At 44.1% G+C, this 16299-nt stretch overlaps 1 protein-coding gene across 6 annotated transcripts in view; it reads left to right on the top strand.

Annotated features, from left to right (window-relative positions):
• LOC139335693 (kazrin-like) overlaps positions 1-16299 on the top strand; it is a 155555-nt gene that overhangs the window by 36172 nt on the left and 103084 nt on the right. For all 6 annotated transcript variants that reach the window (XR_011602436.1, XR_011602437.1, XM_070969435.1 and 3 more), the window contains exon 3: positions 13477-13663. Coding sequence is in view for 4 of the 6 variants with exons in the window: in XM_070969435.1 (XP_070825536.1) it covers positions 13477-13663 (187 nt within the window). In the remaining 2 variants the exon portion in view is untranslated. The remainder of the gene's footprint in view (positions 1-13476; positions 13664-16299) is intronic.

Below are 16299 nucleotides of genomic sequence, written 5' to 3'. Positions count from 1 at the left end.
AGGAAATGGAAATGACCCCTAGCTAAGGTAGAATTAGCATGATCTATTCGAGGCTTTGTCGGGGTCGATTACCCAGCTACAACCAGGACGGCGAAAGGAAGCGGAGCCATTTTTGAACAATGTCGATTCATATTAATTTTGATGGAAAGGTCTGAAAACGTCCCGATCAGACTGAGCTCCTGCCAAATTAAAAAAAAGGTCAGACTTTCTACATCTGACTTCCATCCCGTGTTTGCAGTGCCGTGGCTGTGTTTGAAAAGGTCAGATGATCACAGTATGTAAACAGCAGCGTTATAATGGAAGAACCTGCCTCCCTTTGATGAGTCACACCCATTCCAGTGTGTTATGTGGTTGTTGTTCAGACAGGATGAAACTTCTCTTTCCCACATTGTCAGGCGATACAGGCTTTAAATACAAAGAGCTTTTGTAACCTACTAATAGATTTTACTAATGTATTCTCATCCAAACAAAGGCCCATGGCATGCAAAGGCATCTCATTGCCAACATCTGAATACTCAGACAGCAAATCATAAATGTAGAAACGCGTCAGACTGACACAACACAAATAAAGATATATTTAAATCGATCCTGACAAAGGAGATATGAAAGTGTCCTCACTGACAGAGTCTTGACGTGAACATTATTTATCATTTCCCTTATCGTTCACCTTGAGCTGTGAGACTCTGCCATGGCACTGTAAACGACGCTGACAAATTCTCCAGATTTTAACGGAAAAGGAAGCGAGCGACGCTGCTCTGATGTCAGAATGTGTGTCACCGTCATGAAATATTCATCATGTTTGCCGAGGGTGAGCATTAAGTTTAGAATAAGAATAGCTCGATTTTCCAGCAGCAGACCATTGATCCGGGCTGTATCGTTAGTTGAATGACTCATCACAGAAGAGTGTTGCTGAATATTGATCGTTCACTTGACGGAGCCCTCCAGAGAGCTCTTCCTAATCTGTTCTTCTGGCTTTCTGGAAAAAGTGAAAAAGGAGATTTGCGTCATACACGTTATCGCCTCTTCCTCATTTAAGGTTATTTCCAGCTGTCAAATTTCACCAGGAGGACATATTTAGAAACATGTTTGTTTCGCAGTCTTTCTCTGTCCTGCACTGTCTAACTCACACACACACACACACACACACACACACACACACACACACACACACACACACACACACACACACACACACACACACACACACACACACTTACACTGACACAAAGATAGGATTTCAGTCCTGTTCCTTCTCCTCTCCCTCCTCCTCTTCCTCCACCTCCCTCAGATAATTACACGTTGCCTATCTTTGATTTCCTCTGCCCTCATCGGGATGCTCCCACGAGTTGCCCTGCACGTGGCTGCTTCTGACACGAGCAGTAAATAACAGTGAGAAAGGCCATAAATCATGGTAATTCTTCCTGCAGCCCTCTCAGCCTGATTTATCACTCGTGTGCCTTTGAGGTCCACCTGTGAGTCTTGTCCCACTGATATAAATTAAGTGGAATTATGGGTATTATGCACGATACTACTTGTGTATCCCAGCGATTCTGCAGTTGATGTGTGGAGGAGTGGCGTGAAAGCCTTTTCAAAATAAATGTTGAGATCCCATTTTGAAAATAATGATTCATTTGTCCTTAAAAGACAGATTTGGGAAATATAGTAATTATGATAATTTTTGTATTACATTTTAAATGAACGTATTTAATCAGTTCATGATTGCTAGACAGTGAAGGCTTTGAATGAATTCAGCCCAAAGCAGATTATTTTGTAAGGTATATTAATAAGGAAAGTTACTTTATTTGTAAATAAAATGTTTGTACTGGTTATGAATTTGAGCCAGAGGGCGGTTCACTGAGCAGGGAGAGTGTCTTTCAACTGGACGAACTTCTGAAACAAAGTGTCCTCAAGTCAGACACAGAGGCCCTGTGGATGAGGGGGCACGCGGAGAGAAATCAATAAAATATCACGTCAGATTAAGTTACATGACATGATCCTCAGATGCTGCAGTTTTCAGATGTCACCAAGGTCCTGAGCGCTTTTCTCACTTTTGACTCTTGTGACATTGAAGAGGAGCCACATGCAGACACCCACCCACACACACACACACACACACACACACACACACACACACACACACACACACACACACACACACACACACACACACACACACACACAAATACATTGTGCACAGCTAGCGAGCTGAATGACTGACATGTTAATGTTTACTCACCTTGCGCCTCTGCTTATTTCACTTCTCTAAGACTCCACTTTTTCCATTATAATTGACTTCACAGGGGGGCTCACTGTGCTCACTGAGTTAGAAAATCATATTTGGATACACAGCTAGCAAACTAATCCCAACCATGCAGAACTCTGGACCAGACTAGTAACAGCTGCAAGGCGTGCTCAAATGCTGGAGCTTCATCTCCCTATTGGCAACACTGGGATTAGTCTCTGCAAGACTCTTTTTTTATCGCACTTCTGAGCTCATCTTTCACCACTCCATTAATGCAGCTTTTCTTCAGTTGCTTTCCAAACCCAGCTGTAGCGTGCTGAAGGATGCTGGGCCATGCACTGCTCTGTCAGGTCAGAGTCAAACAGAACTGGCCTTCTCTCTGGCTCTGCACAGGCACAAGGAATTACTTTTCACATTAGCATATGCAACATTAGCTACAGCATGGAAGTAACTTTATAGACAGAGCAAGCAAGAATGAAACATGGATGTTAATCTGTTTGTCGCCATTTCCTCAAGCTCAGTTCAGCGTTTTCAGCGTCATGGAGTCATTACTGTGCTTTGAACTTGTGATTGATTGTGAGACATGTATCTGTGACAGCACTATATGTCACCTTCATCGCGTTGTGAGTGTGCGTTACTGGCTTGTCATGAAGCAGCACTGACTTCAAACAAGGAGCTTTTCTTGTTTGATGACGTTCATAAATAAATGGGACAAATTAAGTTTTATGCTCCTGACACTCCAAAAACCCACTGAGAAAAATCTATTTACAAATGTACAGCATCTACCAGTTATAATGAAGAACTCTTGAGTCCCTTGGAAAACAAACTAGCTTATGTTCAATTTTGAACAATGGCGGTCTGTTAACAGCCACACCAACATTGCTGCGTTGCTTATGACCGAGCACACAATGAGGCAGACAGACAGTCATACCTAGGATCTGTGACATGAGGGACGCCTCTCCCACACAACAACACATAAACGCATCACCTCAGAAAATACAGGTGTTGATTTTGGCTTGTCCCTGCCTGCTCAGCCCAGGCTGTAATCACAAAGCACCCATAGGTGTCCACATCCCATTGTTCCCATAATCAGCACTTAGGCTGTTGGCAAGCACCCTATGCTAATTTAATACTGGAGGTAATGAGTTCATTTGCAAAGATCTGCATATTTTGAGGAGAAGTACAATGAAAAACACCAGAAGTGATGGAAAAGCTGATTCCCCGTGGTGTGTTCAAGGCCTCTCTCCCCGTTCTTATAACCGATTCCTGTTTCTTCTCCATAATCATAAAGACAATAGAAGCCTGCTTAAATCTGCTGCAAATGAATAGAGTGTAAACATCATTAGTTATCGATAGGAATCGCATTCATTTACAAAATTAAGTGTGGTACTCTCTGCTAGATTCACTCACTGGCACTGAGCTGAGTCCAGACATGAATATTAGTGGAAAATAAACCGTTAACCCAACATCATTTTGATGTTTTCATGAGTGATTTTATTTTTCATGTCTTTGCATATTGCAGCAATCGTACATTGTTAAGTGATGGTTTTGACTGGCTCTTACATCTGATTCATATTCATTAGTTTTATAGTTGTAGCACAATATTTTGTCCCACCCAATAACTGAATGCTGAGGATTTTTCCTTGTTGCCGGGCTCTTTGCCCTGACGTCCACCGCATGCCGGCATCACAGAAAAATTACTGACAGACACGCCGACAGGCTGAAAAGGCCACAAACAGGCACTTTTTGGTTGACAGAAAGTAATGGACCAGCAAGTGCCCAAAAAACATAGAAGTATTTTTGAAATGTGTTCCAATTTCCCACTGAACTGTGTATTCACCTCGGCGGGTTTGACAGGGTGACAGCCACATGCAGTGCTGAAGTCACAGATGATACCAAGCAATGATAATATCGAGGGTCCCCCAGCTGATTCAGAGCCTGTTAGGCTGATGGAGGTGAAGCGATAAACTATTTTCATTCCTCATCCATACAGATGTTGAACTGATGAAATGACAGTACTGGTATTGTCTGTGATGCCAAAAGGAGAAAACGAATAAATTAAAAAGATAAATCACATTTTGTTTTGCTTCTTTTTGATAATTCTAATTATGTACACAAGTCAACACAAGCACAGAGGATATGTAAATTAAATGCTTAGCAAGACAGAGAAATTTTATTTTCAGTTTTCCTCTGTATACTTGGATGCCTCTGAATGTGTCTTAAAAAGAGCTCCTCTGTAGCATAAAATCTCTTCCTCTATTGTTCCAAATAAAAGAGCATATTTTTGTTATTTTGTTGCCACCTTTGTTGTTGAAGTGTAGAAAAGCTTGTCATCCATGTGCTGTGCCTTTGAAAGAAAGTGGTTTTGAAAGAATGCATCAAGCCAGGCAGCGTCAACCCCCCTACAGCACCTAAACAGAGCTTCTCTCAATCCTCGTCACAGAGACGACGGCTGCTGAATACTGAGCAGAGGAGACAGGAGCTGCCCCTCAACCTGAAACACAAAATGATTCTCTGTCTCCCTGTCTGACACACACACACGACAGACATACAGTGCATGCATACGCATACACACATGCAATTAACGGCTAACTGAAGCAGCGCACACCTACGCAGGGATTTTAGTGCACAGAACACTAACAGCATCAGACGTGCAACCACACACTCCCTTTCAGCAGGAAAAATGGACCATCTGTGAGCTCCTCAGGCCACCAGCCAATGACATTGTTTAGGACTCATTTTAACGGCAGTCGTGAACTGCATTTTGAATCTCTGCTCAGCCGTCGCCAGCGTTTGGTTTTCGAAAGGCTTTTCTTGTTGTGCAAACATCTGTGTGTGGCAGTGAGGAGTCATTCTGATGGAACTAGGCTTCACTGAGTTCTCAGCTACTGTATATCGTTACCTACGGTCGCCTTTGAACAAATGTACGGAGGTGGGAAAACACATAGTCATCATGCTAATGAGGTTTTATTCTGATACTCTATTTTATGAGTTTGAATATGGATTTGAAGGAAAATGCAGTCCTCTGATCACCAAATTGCTCGGTTTGAAAGATTGTTTTATGGAAATTCATGGCCGTCTCCTTGAGTTTATTGAGCAGGGGTGTCTCAGTCTCGTCTTTTTGGCCCCGATCCTGATCCAAATCCTTTAATATTGGGTATCTGCCTATACCAATGCTTATATTTTCTTAAATGCTGACTCAATATGTATCTGACATTACATTATTGATGTGAATTACAGAATAACTGGGGAAATTTTCCTGTTTTTTGACAATGAAAAAGACATTTTTATCATTTCAGCGTGGTAGCAATTGTCCCTAATGAGACGGCCCAGGGTGGAACATGAGTTTTAAAATGTATGTCGGCATTTCAATGAATATTCTTGACCTTGTACGTTGTTTGAAGGTTTTTCTAATGGCGTGTTCTGTGTTTGAAGGTGATGTCTGCTCGGGCTCAAAATCCACTTCCATACACAATCATCGCCACCTTCAGAAGAAGCCGATCGATAATATCACACGGCCGGCTTCAAACCGACATAAAAGCATCTTCCTCCTCTGCCTGTAAATCTGTAGGAGTTCTTCGCTCCCTGCTTGTCTCACTTCAAAGGAGTATGTATCTTAATTCCCATCAAAGCCCGCAGACCTGTTTGTGTCTGAGATTAGCCTTTAGCCTGTACCACGGAGCCGCGGTCCATTCGGCGGTACGGCGTGCCCAAAAATGTCCATCTCTGTCTGGATCTGCCTCACGCTGACAGGGGCCCACGTGAACGAGCAAGAGCTTAGTGTGAATGGAACAAGAGATTAGAGAAATTGGGAGCGTTGGGATGAGGAAACAGGATATTCCAATAACACACTTCCCCACCTCTAACCTCCCCACCCTTGTCAGACAGAATGGAAATCTTATCTGTGTGTGTCGACAAACTGTGTTTGCCGGCTCCATCTGTGTATTTTATTTCTTAACCGGCGGGACATGCAGTGCTGGCGTTGGTATCGATATCCGTTCACTGCGAGCCAGTTTGCTGCCTGACATGAGTCACTCAACTCGGTCGGGTCATTAAAATTACTGACAGTCTTTAGGACAGAAAGGTAATGAGGGACCAGGGAAAGGAAAAGATTGCTTCAGAGATCTCAAAGGGATGTCCTGACTCTTTCAAATTTGATCCTTTGTGCTTAGAAATCCATATCATTTTTCTTTTCCCATACTTGCACCAATTAATACAGCAATATCAACTGAAGACTGACTGACGAGCAGCTGAATAGGATGGCTCTCTGTTAGCAGGCTCCGGTTTGGATCATGCTCCAGGTTGGCATAACATTTTGGATCTGTTAAGCTTCGAGGCCAGCAAATTTATTATCATATCTCTTTTCATTTTTAACAGTGAAGAGCAATGTGCGTAACAAGCATTGCTTTTGAAAATCACAAATATTGCTATTGGCAGATGATACCAGCTGGAGATAATTAAAGCGAATTACCTCAGTAATTTTGATTCAAGCAAAGATCCTTTTTTAGACATACAAGACACAATGACATAAGTTAAGCTCATCAGTGTGATCGTTCAGTATTTGGAGAAAGTAGATGGAGAAAGAAAGGTGTCAAACACCAGAGTTATCTACTGATACCATGATAGCAAAATGTACTTAGACTCTGAAAGGATTCAGAATTAACAAATGGATTTGATCCTGGATTCAGATTCAACCCTACGGCAAAGTGATGAGGAGCTGGATATGATTGGCCACATGGGGGCAGCAGAACAAGCTGAAAACACAGGATATCTTACAAATGATGTGATGAACGTGTAGGCAAACTAGTATACTTAAACATCCAGCGGACACTAACATTTTCATCCTTTCAGCTCCGTGTTCGTCTCCAGCTCCAAACACCCCGCTGTGCTGACCAGCTAGTTCCTCGCTTTGTTTCAGAGGTGAGGGGCTGAAATATGTTGCCATCACTAACACTTTGGGATTTCAGCTGGTTTGACCAACACATGGCGTGAAACTGGTGACCTTTAGTTACACAACTGCCCATGTAATTCCCCCGGGGTTAGACAGACCGCCGTCTCTGTCCTATCCTCCAGCTGCTCAGTATTATCCATTCTCACATAGTTTAAACAGCAAAGTAAGAGGAGGGCTGAGGATAAACAGATTAGCGCCGTGAACGTTACTCTGTTTTCATAAGACTTGCGTCTGCTCTTCGTCTTGCTTTGACCCACCCTCGTGGAATGAGCTCATGGCTCTTGTGTCGACCAGTAACTCGTCTGCTCCCTCTCTGCAGAAGTTATGCTTTATGCATAATTGAGGGAGCGTGCTGTTCTGGGAAACTGCTCTTAAGAAATTTTGGCACCAAGCAGCAGGGCATCACTTTGCTCTTGAGTCACCTGAGTGTTTCTTTGTTGTATTAGTAAAGCCTGTGGATTCCACCTCACTGTCAACATCAGCCTTTATTTTCAGACCAACTCAAGCCTTGTGCGCTTTCACTTAATTTGATCCCTGACCTTGCCTCTTACTGTGCAGTATATCCCTACAAATTACTGACTGTATTCAAGCATTTTGCACTTTTCAAACAGATTTTCCTGTCTGGGTTGAGACCTTCATTGATTAGACCGGGAAGCAGCTGGATAGAGGAGGAACCTATGGGCAGCTGCCAAGTTACAGTAATGCATGGGAGTAGGTCTGCAAGAGCGATCTTGTTGCTTCATTGTGAAGAACATTAAACAATCATCACTTGTTCATACAACTTTAGGATTGAACTCAAATCCAGTCAGGCCATTTTGTCAAATCTAAAAATTGCAGATCCCAGCCACAAAGTCAGAAAGCCAGCAGGAACAAATAGAAGTGTCTCAATAGTGGCATGCTGGGGTAACAAACACTTTGGTTAACATTTTCTGGGAAATTCTGGCTTGTTTGGTCATAGTGGTGACTCATATGAGGAGGAGTGCAATAGCTTCTGATCACGCAGGATCTGTTGCCCCCGTGGAAGTTCACTGTTTGCAGAAGGAGCCTGAGGGCACGTTCGTTTCATTCCTTTGGGTGCCGTCTGCAGCTTCTACCCACAAGTGACAAGATGTAAGAGTTTCCGCACAACAATGGCCATAAATGACACAGGCAAGGTAAATGTTATGATCTTACTGGGGAACAGTATTCTCTCTGCTCTCTGTCTCTTTTCCTTAACGCCTCAGTGCATTTCCTTCACCACTGTGCATGTTTGTTGTTTGGGTGCACTGTGTGTTCTGACTCTGCAGAGAAAGACTTTTTTTTTTTGCTGAGCCCCAGTCTCCCATAAGATAAGATGATCTCGATAAGAGATCAAGATACCGTTCAGCTACAAAAACGCCATTTCCTTACTCCTCCAGGGACATTAAACTGTTTCCTTTTGCTCGAAAAAAATCAAAAATCAAGCAGCCCACGAATGCACATCAGCACGGAGCTGCATTACAGCATCTTTTGCAGCTCACTGGCTGGCCTTTCCAGATGCTATCAATGAGCAGGTGATTTTGGTGCAGCCCATACGTTCTGCATTGCAGAGGCATAGTCTGAATCACTGAATACAGATTGTGGTGCAGTTATCTTTACATTGTGTTTAGAGTACCTTCACAGAGGTAAACAAACTCAGATTTTGATTAGTGCCATATTTGAGTTGCACCAAACGTTTCCTCTCACATGAGTGGTGCATGTAAAATGTGTTCTATACTATCAGACTGACAAAGATTGTGCCCGAGCACATATTATTTCTCCTTCTTCTGTCATGCAAGGCACACGCTGTGATTAATTAATGAAGCTTATCTGAGGGGAAAAAATTAAATGACTTATCTCGGTCCATGGCTGTGTGTCTGAATCTTTCAGCAATTTTAAGAGACATGACAGAAAAAAAATCCGATGCCCAAAGAAGGCTTCTGCACACATGCCACTGTAAGCTTCAGCAAAAAGCTTCCTGTAGATGGCTCCTCTTTTTTCCGTGTTAACCATTCATTCGCACACTTAGCTACACTTACACCACACCTGTTAATGCTGTAGTTTGCTCATCATTTATGCCTACCTTCAGCGGTTGGTCTAGAAAAGGTTCGAAAGTGTGACAAACTAATACAAGTTCGAGGAACTACTGTAAAAAATGCTTTAAAAAAACTTTAGTAAACACTGACAAACGTTGGAGCAGTGTGAGGTGTATACGTTATTTACGTTTTTTTTTGTAATTAGATCACTAAAGCTGAATTCTGTTTCTGTTGTTGCCAGGCTACAAATACCATCCCAGTGAGTTTTTGACTGTTATTGCTTAGCAACAAGATTCCGCCGCAGTAAGTAAAAAATTTAATCAGCGAGGCTTAAAAACTACTGTACACAGACCTCACTGCTGCAACTTTTTCGCACGACTTGAGTTGAATTCAGTCACTCGGCTGCAGCGGCCCGCTGTGTGGACGGATCCTCAGCAGCAGCACAATGAATCCGATCCCACTCCCCACTGTCTCTATTCAAATGCTAATCCAAACCCCCAGCACACCCACTAATTACTGATCCTCAGTCAGCCCGTGGGTCCTGATTCACTCCGCCGACCAGCAGACACATTCAAAACCCCAAGGGAGGCACTTGAGCGACGGGTCATTTATGTGACGTACACACAGATGTGAATCACGTTTACAACTCATGTCCGCATGTTTGGAGCTAAAATCGCAGTAAACCAGTCACCACTCTCAGATGTCGAGAAGTTAGGAGTAAGGATGTTACCAGCAACACAAAACAGGTCATTTCCATAAGCCTGTTGTTTAATCTTAAGCTGCTGTTCATTAGGACTTCCTGAGTAAAGCCAATCACGAAGGAACCAAAGGCGTCAACATGCTTCAGATAAATGTGGGGAAAAACTGTGAAATGTCATTATTTTTGTGGGTGAATTGTGTAAATTTTGAGGAAATTTTAAACATTCAGCATTATTACTGCTGTCTTTTCTTCAGTACCCCTTACCTACAGATATGAAAACTATATATTTCACTCCACTGCCCAGGTGGTGTCACCCCAGCTCACCTGCACAGCAGCCATCCCACACTGACCCTCTCGCCCGGGGCAATTGTGTATACCAGCATACTGTATGCAGGCTTGATAACAGATGCATTCTCCTGAGGAAACACAAACAGTGTGATGTAAGATGTGTAAATAGATAAAAACAAATCCTCTTACAAACTTCGACACCACGGCAGCTTAATTACCCACAAGGGTCCAATAGACTTTTATGACACCTGACAAGAGATGAATTTCATTAATGAACATCAAATGACTTTGGGATTATTAGCCCCCCAGTGTACGTGTGTGTGAATGGGTGTACAGTAGGTGTGTGTCTGTGCCCTCCCTCCCCTCTGACTAATGTATCAAATGCAGCAGCAGGGTCGTCTATAAATAACAACATGATGTTCATTCGCTGAGTGGGAGGGGTGACTTGTGTCTGGGCAGATGGATGAACGGTTGGAGTGTGTGTGTGTGTGTGTGTGTTATTCCCCATCCCCTTGCTTGCAGACTGTAGCGGGCGGTCAGCTTTTATTTGAGACCTCAATATTTGGCCCACACACATGTAAACAGAGTGCCTGAGGCCGCAGTAACGTTTTCAGGGAGTAGGTAGTAACTCGCTCCCCCGGCTGATCCATGCTTACCACACACAGCGTGGATTAGGGTCTAAGTTCACATAACCTCAGGAAACAATAACAACACAGCTGTACTGCTGAGTGAGTGGGCATGCTTTGACAGCCAAATGTCAGATTATAGCTGAGAAATGCAGGGTTGAGTTGGGGTGTTGGGTGGGAACTGGGACAGTTTTCTTCTCCACCCTGAGGCCCGGAGACACCGATACAGAGTAGTTAATTACACGTGCTTGTTTTTTACAGCCAACAATTACAGTCTGAACTGTCAAAGCGTCTTTCCTGGGCTGTGAGATTGGATACTGAGAACACGATGTTTTTTTTTTCTGTGAAACCTTTTCCTCCAGCAGTCAGTTATGTATCGGTGTTGTATCTTTGGCAGTTATGCTGCTCGTCAGCTAGAGGTCCTTTAAGCAGGCTCTTAATATCTGCCATGCATGGATAGTGATTTGTAGCTGACCCTGTGGTTTGTAGAGGGGACGGATTTCAGTTTTTGGAAATCTTCTTGTTGACACTGAGCACTGGGTTCATGTAAAAGCTTTGGGCAGCACAACAGGCTGTAAACACAACATTATCTTTAGTGTTCATCGCCTGGCAGACACAGAGCAACAGTAGAATTAATGTGTTTCTGCCAACCTGGCAAATGTAAGTCCAATAATTACTCTTCTTTTAGCTCTTAGAAAGTTCATCAGCTCATCGCGGACTTTTCGGTGCTGGACAAAAAAAAGCATTCAGGGCTTTTTCAATGATAACAAGAGCCTGCTGCTGCTGGCAACAAGGTTGATGAGAGCAGTGAGACCGGACCAAAGTAAACAGTAACACTGGGTGCTGCATTAGTGGTTTTGTCACGATGTTCATATGTGACGAGATGGCAGTGAGAACAGGTTGTACCATGATTTGGTATTTCAGGGCACATCCGGTGTTGCATAGCGGTGTACAAAAATTCAAAGATGATACCTCATATACAGTATCTCAGATGAATCCAGATATAAATGCATGTATAGTCATAAGAAAAACAATTGCCCGTCCCATACATGTCTGATTCCTATCGACAAACCTTTTTTTGTCCAATAAGCTTCAAGTATCCATCTGTCTCTTATTTGAGTTCTGGGGTATTTTTGACATTTGGAAGCAATGTCATTGGCCCGCAATGCTTCAACTACAATAAAAGCAACCGTTTCCACACCCCGACTGCAGATGCTTTGACCAACACTCCTCTGAGGTGCCGCAAAGGGGAGAAAGAAGCTTTAATGTTGCATTCGCTGTGACTGATTAGGCTTATCTGTGAACAGGTGGCACTCACTGTGGCTGCTGCCTGCATCTGGAGCCTCTCAGTCCTCTATAAAGAAAAGAGAAGAGGGAGAAGAGCAGAGCAGAACTTTAGAAGGGTTACATATAAGATATACTGAAGGATGCACGTGTGTTGCAGTGTCGACCGGACTCAGGGCAGGTCTTTGTGAAGTGTGACTGTCATCTGTGTGTTTGGAAAAGGTGTTAAATTCAGTCATTCATTGTGCCTTAACAACTATTTGTGTTTCATTTTCGATCCGTTTTTCGGATTTTTTCGATTGACTGTTCAGTCGTGGTTTTTTTTTTCATCCAAAATCCAAAGATATTTCCAATGAAATAAAATCCATAAGACATCGTCACATTAGAGATGCTGGAACAAGCGCATGTTTTTATTTGGGTTTGACTTTTGACTGATTGAATGATTTTCTGCTGATCCATTCATCCGCGCATCACTTCAACATTGTCGTGTTTTATGGGCTCAAAACGTTCGGTTAGTTTGTAGGAGGGACCCTTTGCTGTGATACTGAGATGAAAGCTTTGTTTGCATAACTATATTGTTTTCTCTCCACAACTGCTTCTTTGTCAAGCTCATGATTTCCCTCCCTTTTTACTGGAGTCCATGGAGGGAGGTGCATGCAGCACACAGAGAAAACAGAGCTGCAGCGTTTTACTGAAGTGCTTTTCCACATTCGCCCAGTGAAATTTCTTGCGTGACAGTTCAGTCAAACACACAATCCCAAGACCTTACAACAGTATCTCCAGAAGACAGCTGTGCTGTGGACCTCTTGACTTCCTTGTGCTCACATGGTCTAGCTCAGTTCCCCCCACGACTTTCTCTGCAAATGGTACAGTCCATTTAAAAAGGTGCTTGTCATCTCTCAATGCTCTGTGTCCTTTCAACAGTCAGCTGCAGGGAGCACATTTCACAGGGGCAGTGCTGGCTCTCTAACACACACTCACACACACGCACACACACACACACTCACACACACATACACACACACACTCTCTAGTGCTGTTACGGAACTCAGACACACACATGCATGCCGCACACTGACACGCACACACACACACACACACACACACACACACACACACACACACACACACTACACTCCTCCCAGCAGATACTCGTTTCCCCTGAGCTGGATGCCTCTCTTTAAGGGAAAGGACAAACTGCTTTGAGGATTTAACTTGGTGTTCACTCTAAAAAGGAGCAAGAACAGACAGAAAAGGGAAAGAGGAGGGATTTTTTGGGGGACACCTTCCTTCACAGGAAATGGTCAACTTGTCAGCATGACACCTTGTTTGGATTCCCCTCTGCTCCTCAGGCAAAAATCCTGAAAATGATGGATGACAACAAGCAGTTGGCCCAACGCATCGACGGGGCCATTCAGTCCGCCAGCCAGGAGGTGACTAACCTGCGGTCAGAGCTGAGCGCCACCAGCCGCAGACTGGCCGAGCTGGGGGCAACCGACTCTGCCAGCATGCTGGAGACCCTGCAGCACAACCACAACGGTAGGAGAGCGGAGTGACACTAACTGTGTGCTGAGAGGCTGTGAGCATGTGGAGAGGGATGAGTGCGCTGTGTGTGTGCGCCCAAGTGTGTGTGCGTCTATGCACGTGTGTCTCTGCATGTAATGGATGATGTCCAAGAGCGAGTTGAAAAAGCCTCTGAGAATGAGTGCGTATGTGAAAGGCAGCGAGTGGATGAGTTGAACAAAAGAGGTGAGGGGTTTCTGCTGGCTTGTGTCCACTCTCTGTCCCCCCACAAATCCCCTCTCATGTTGAATAATTAACATCCTGAACCCCTAAGAGGGGGCAGAGCTGCTCTTTGGTGAGGGCAGAGTGGGTAAAGTTACAGCCTCTTTTCACTGTCGGCCACTCTCTGTCTGCTGGTTCATTTGGTTCTCCCTTAACTGGGCGATGGATCTGAGTCTCCTGAGGAGGAAGGGAGAGGGGGCTGGTTTTAGGGTTGCTGTGGGTTACTGTTACCGAGAGCTGTTTGAATGGCTGCCCAGTCTGTAGAATGCTGTCCTGTGTGTGTGTGTGTGTGTGTGTGTGTGTGTGTGTGTGTGTGTGTGTGTGTGTGTGTGCGCGTGTGTGTGTGTGTGTGTGTGTGTGTGTGCTGCAGCTGCTCTGTTTGCCCTTTTCCAACTTTTTTCACTTTCACTTTGACACAAAGATGGTAAACAGATGTGTGTTTTTGTGCTTCTGAACGTGCGTGCGAAGAGGGCAGCTTCATTAGCATGCGTGCACATGGACTGTCATGTTCTTTCAACTTCTGGCACACACGCACTCTCACACCCTCGCTGTTTCCATAGCAGTCAGCCGGTACAGTGAGCCGTCTGATAGGACACCTTCCATCTTGGCTTCGGCACAGCTTGGCACATATCTCTCCGAGACTTCCGAGATCAGGCTCAGGGAAAGGTCCACGGTGTTTCCTTTCTCACATTCGCAAGGAAAAACTGTCGGCGAACTTTCCCTTTACAATGACAGCGAGTTATTTAGTCCTCAGCTGACCTCTGCAGTGTGTCTTTAAAGAGGAAAATGTGAAGGCTGCCTTACACAGCTGGTCAGGAACAGTTCGGTCATGTGTCAGCATTGTTTTTCAGCGGACTGCTGCTGTCGCTTTGTTTTTCTCTGCTTGTGTGAGTGTGTGTGTGTGTGTGTGTGTGTGTGTGTGTGTGTGTGTGTGTGTGTGCGCCTTGCGGTATCCCTTTAACCCTGATGCACGCTCACACTCCTGCTGTTTCCATAGCAGTGTGTGTGCCAGCGTGAGTGACGACAAGCATTCCTCTGGGAGGGTTTGAGCACTGATGTCATTGTCCCTCGTAGCTGCTTCTCCACTCAGCTGAAATGATGCCTGAGATGTGCGTGTTCAGCGCTGGAATCACATTCATCTGCAGAGAAGATTCAGAAAACAAGCAAATGCCACATTAACATTGGAAAAAAAGACCTGACGACAGGTTCATTCTTAAAATGTTCAGTGAAATGTACGCTCTCACAAACTGACACCTATCTGCAGATCTGTCTTGAAAGGGATTTTGTCAGACATAATTGTCTAGAAATGCAGTGCTAAGTGCTTCTTAGTGCCCCTTTTTTCAACATTGAAAATGACACACATGTCCTCTTGATGCTGAAGATTGCTGCCTTTGTTTGGCCTTTATATCTTCCCACTGTCATTGTGTCTCTGTCAATAAGTCTTTTTTTCCCATTTCACACCCACCTCTCTGTCTTTCTCACTCCCCTTTCTCTCCTCCTAGCTGTTCTTTACAAGCCCAGGGTGTATAATAGAAATGGCTGGGGATGGGAGGGATTAGGTAATTTATCACCAGTGGCTGTGTTGGGAAGGAGGTGTGTGCTAAGGGTCGCTGGTTCATTGCACAGCCTGCAGAGTGGGAGTCCTGAGGGAGGCTGTGTTGGAGGTGCTACCTGGCACTTCACTGCCAGCAGCACCATCCTTGCTAGCGGGCTAGCTCACCTTAATTGCATTTCTACTGCCTGGGGATTTACATTTGCACGTTACATTCATCCAAACAAGTGCAAAAATTATGAATAAAAACTTCATGTATTATCTTTATGTTGCGGTCTGTGGGGAGGGATATTCTCACAATTGTTTCTAAAACACGCACATACGCACAAGATCCAGCCTCCCTTTAACTCTCTCAAACCATCTTGCACCTTGTGTATGTTCCAATAGTATCCCCATGTGGTAGTTCATGAGCTTCCCCCTGGACTTAAATGGACTACATTTAGCTTTGTAATGGCGCTGAGGGGCTGCTTATATAGAGAAATGCTGAGCAACCATTAAATTGACTCAAAACTTGTGCCTGTGGCCCCAATTCATGCCGTTCTCATTTCATCTTTGCGTATGGGAGAGACTGTCACGTCCAAAAATGGGTAAGGTGAATGAGAAGCCCGTTCATTCTGCTGTGTGCCCGGTGTGCTCTCCTTTAACTAAAGGTAGTTTTGATGTGTATTTTCAGTAGTGCTTATCGTCTACATTAATTGCCTCTAATTTGGAATGAAATGCTTCTTACAGTCCTTTTATTAGAGGTGCATACAGGTAGAAAAACTCCAGTTTGTGTGTAACCTGCATAGTCAAATAATTATGTGATCCACTGTGGTAAAAGTACAAAGTAAGTAAACAA

The sequence above is a fragment of the Chaetodon trifascialis genome, chromosome 8 (genome assembly GCF_039877785.1).
Source record: "Chaetodon trifascialis isolate fChaTrf1 chromosome 8, fChaTrf1.hap1, whole genome shotgun sequence".
Classification (NCBI taxonomy): Eukaryota; Metazoa; Chordata; class Actinopteri; order Chaetodontiformes; family Chaetodontidae; genus Chaetodon; species Chaetodon trifascialis.
The sequence above is the reverse complement of the archived record's forward strand: the minus strand, read 5'-3'. Positions and strand labels throughout refer to the sequence as shown.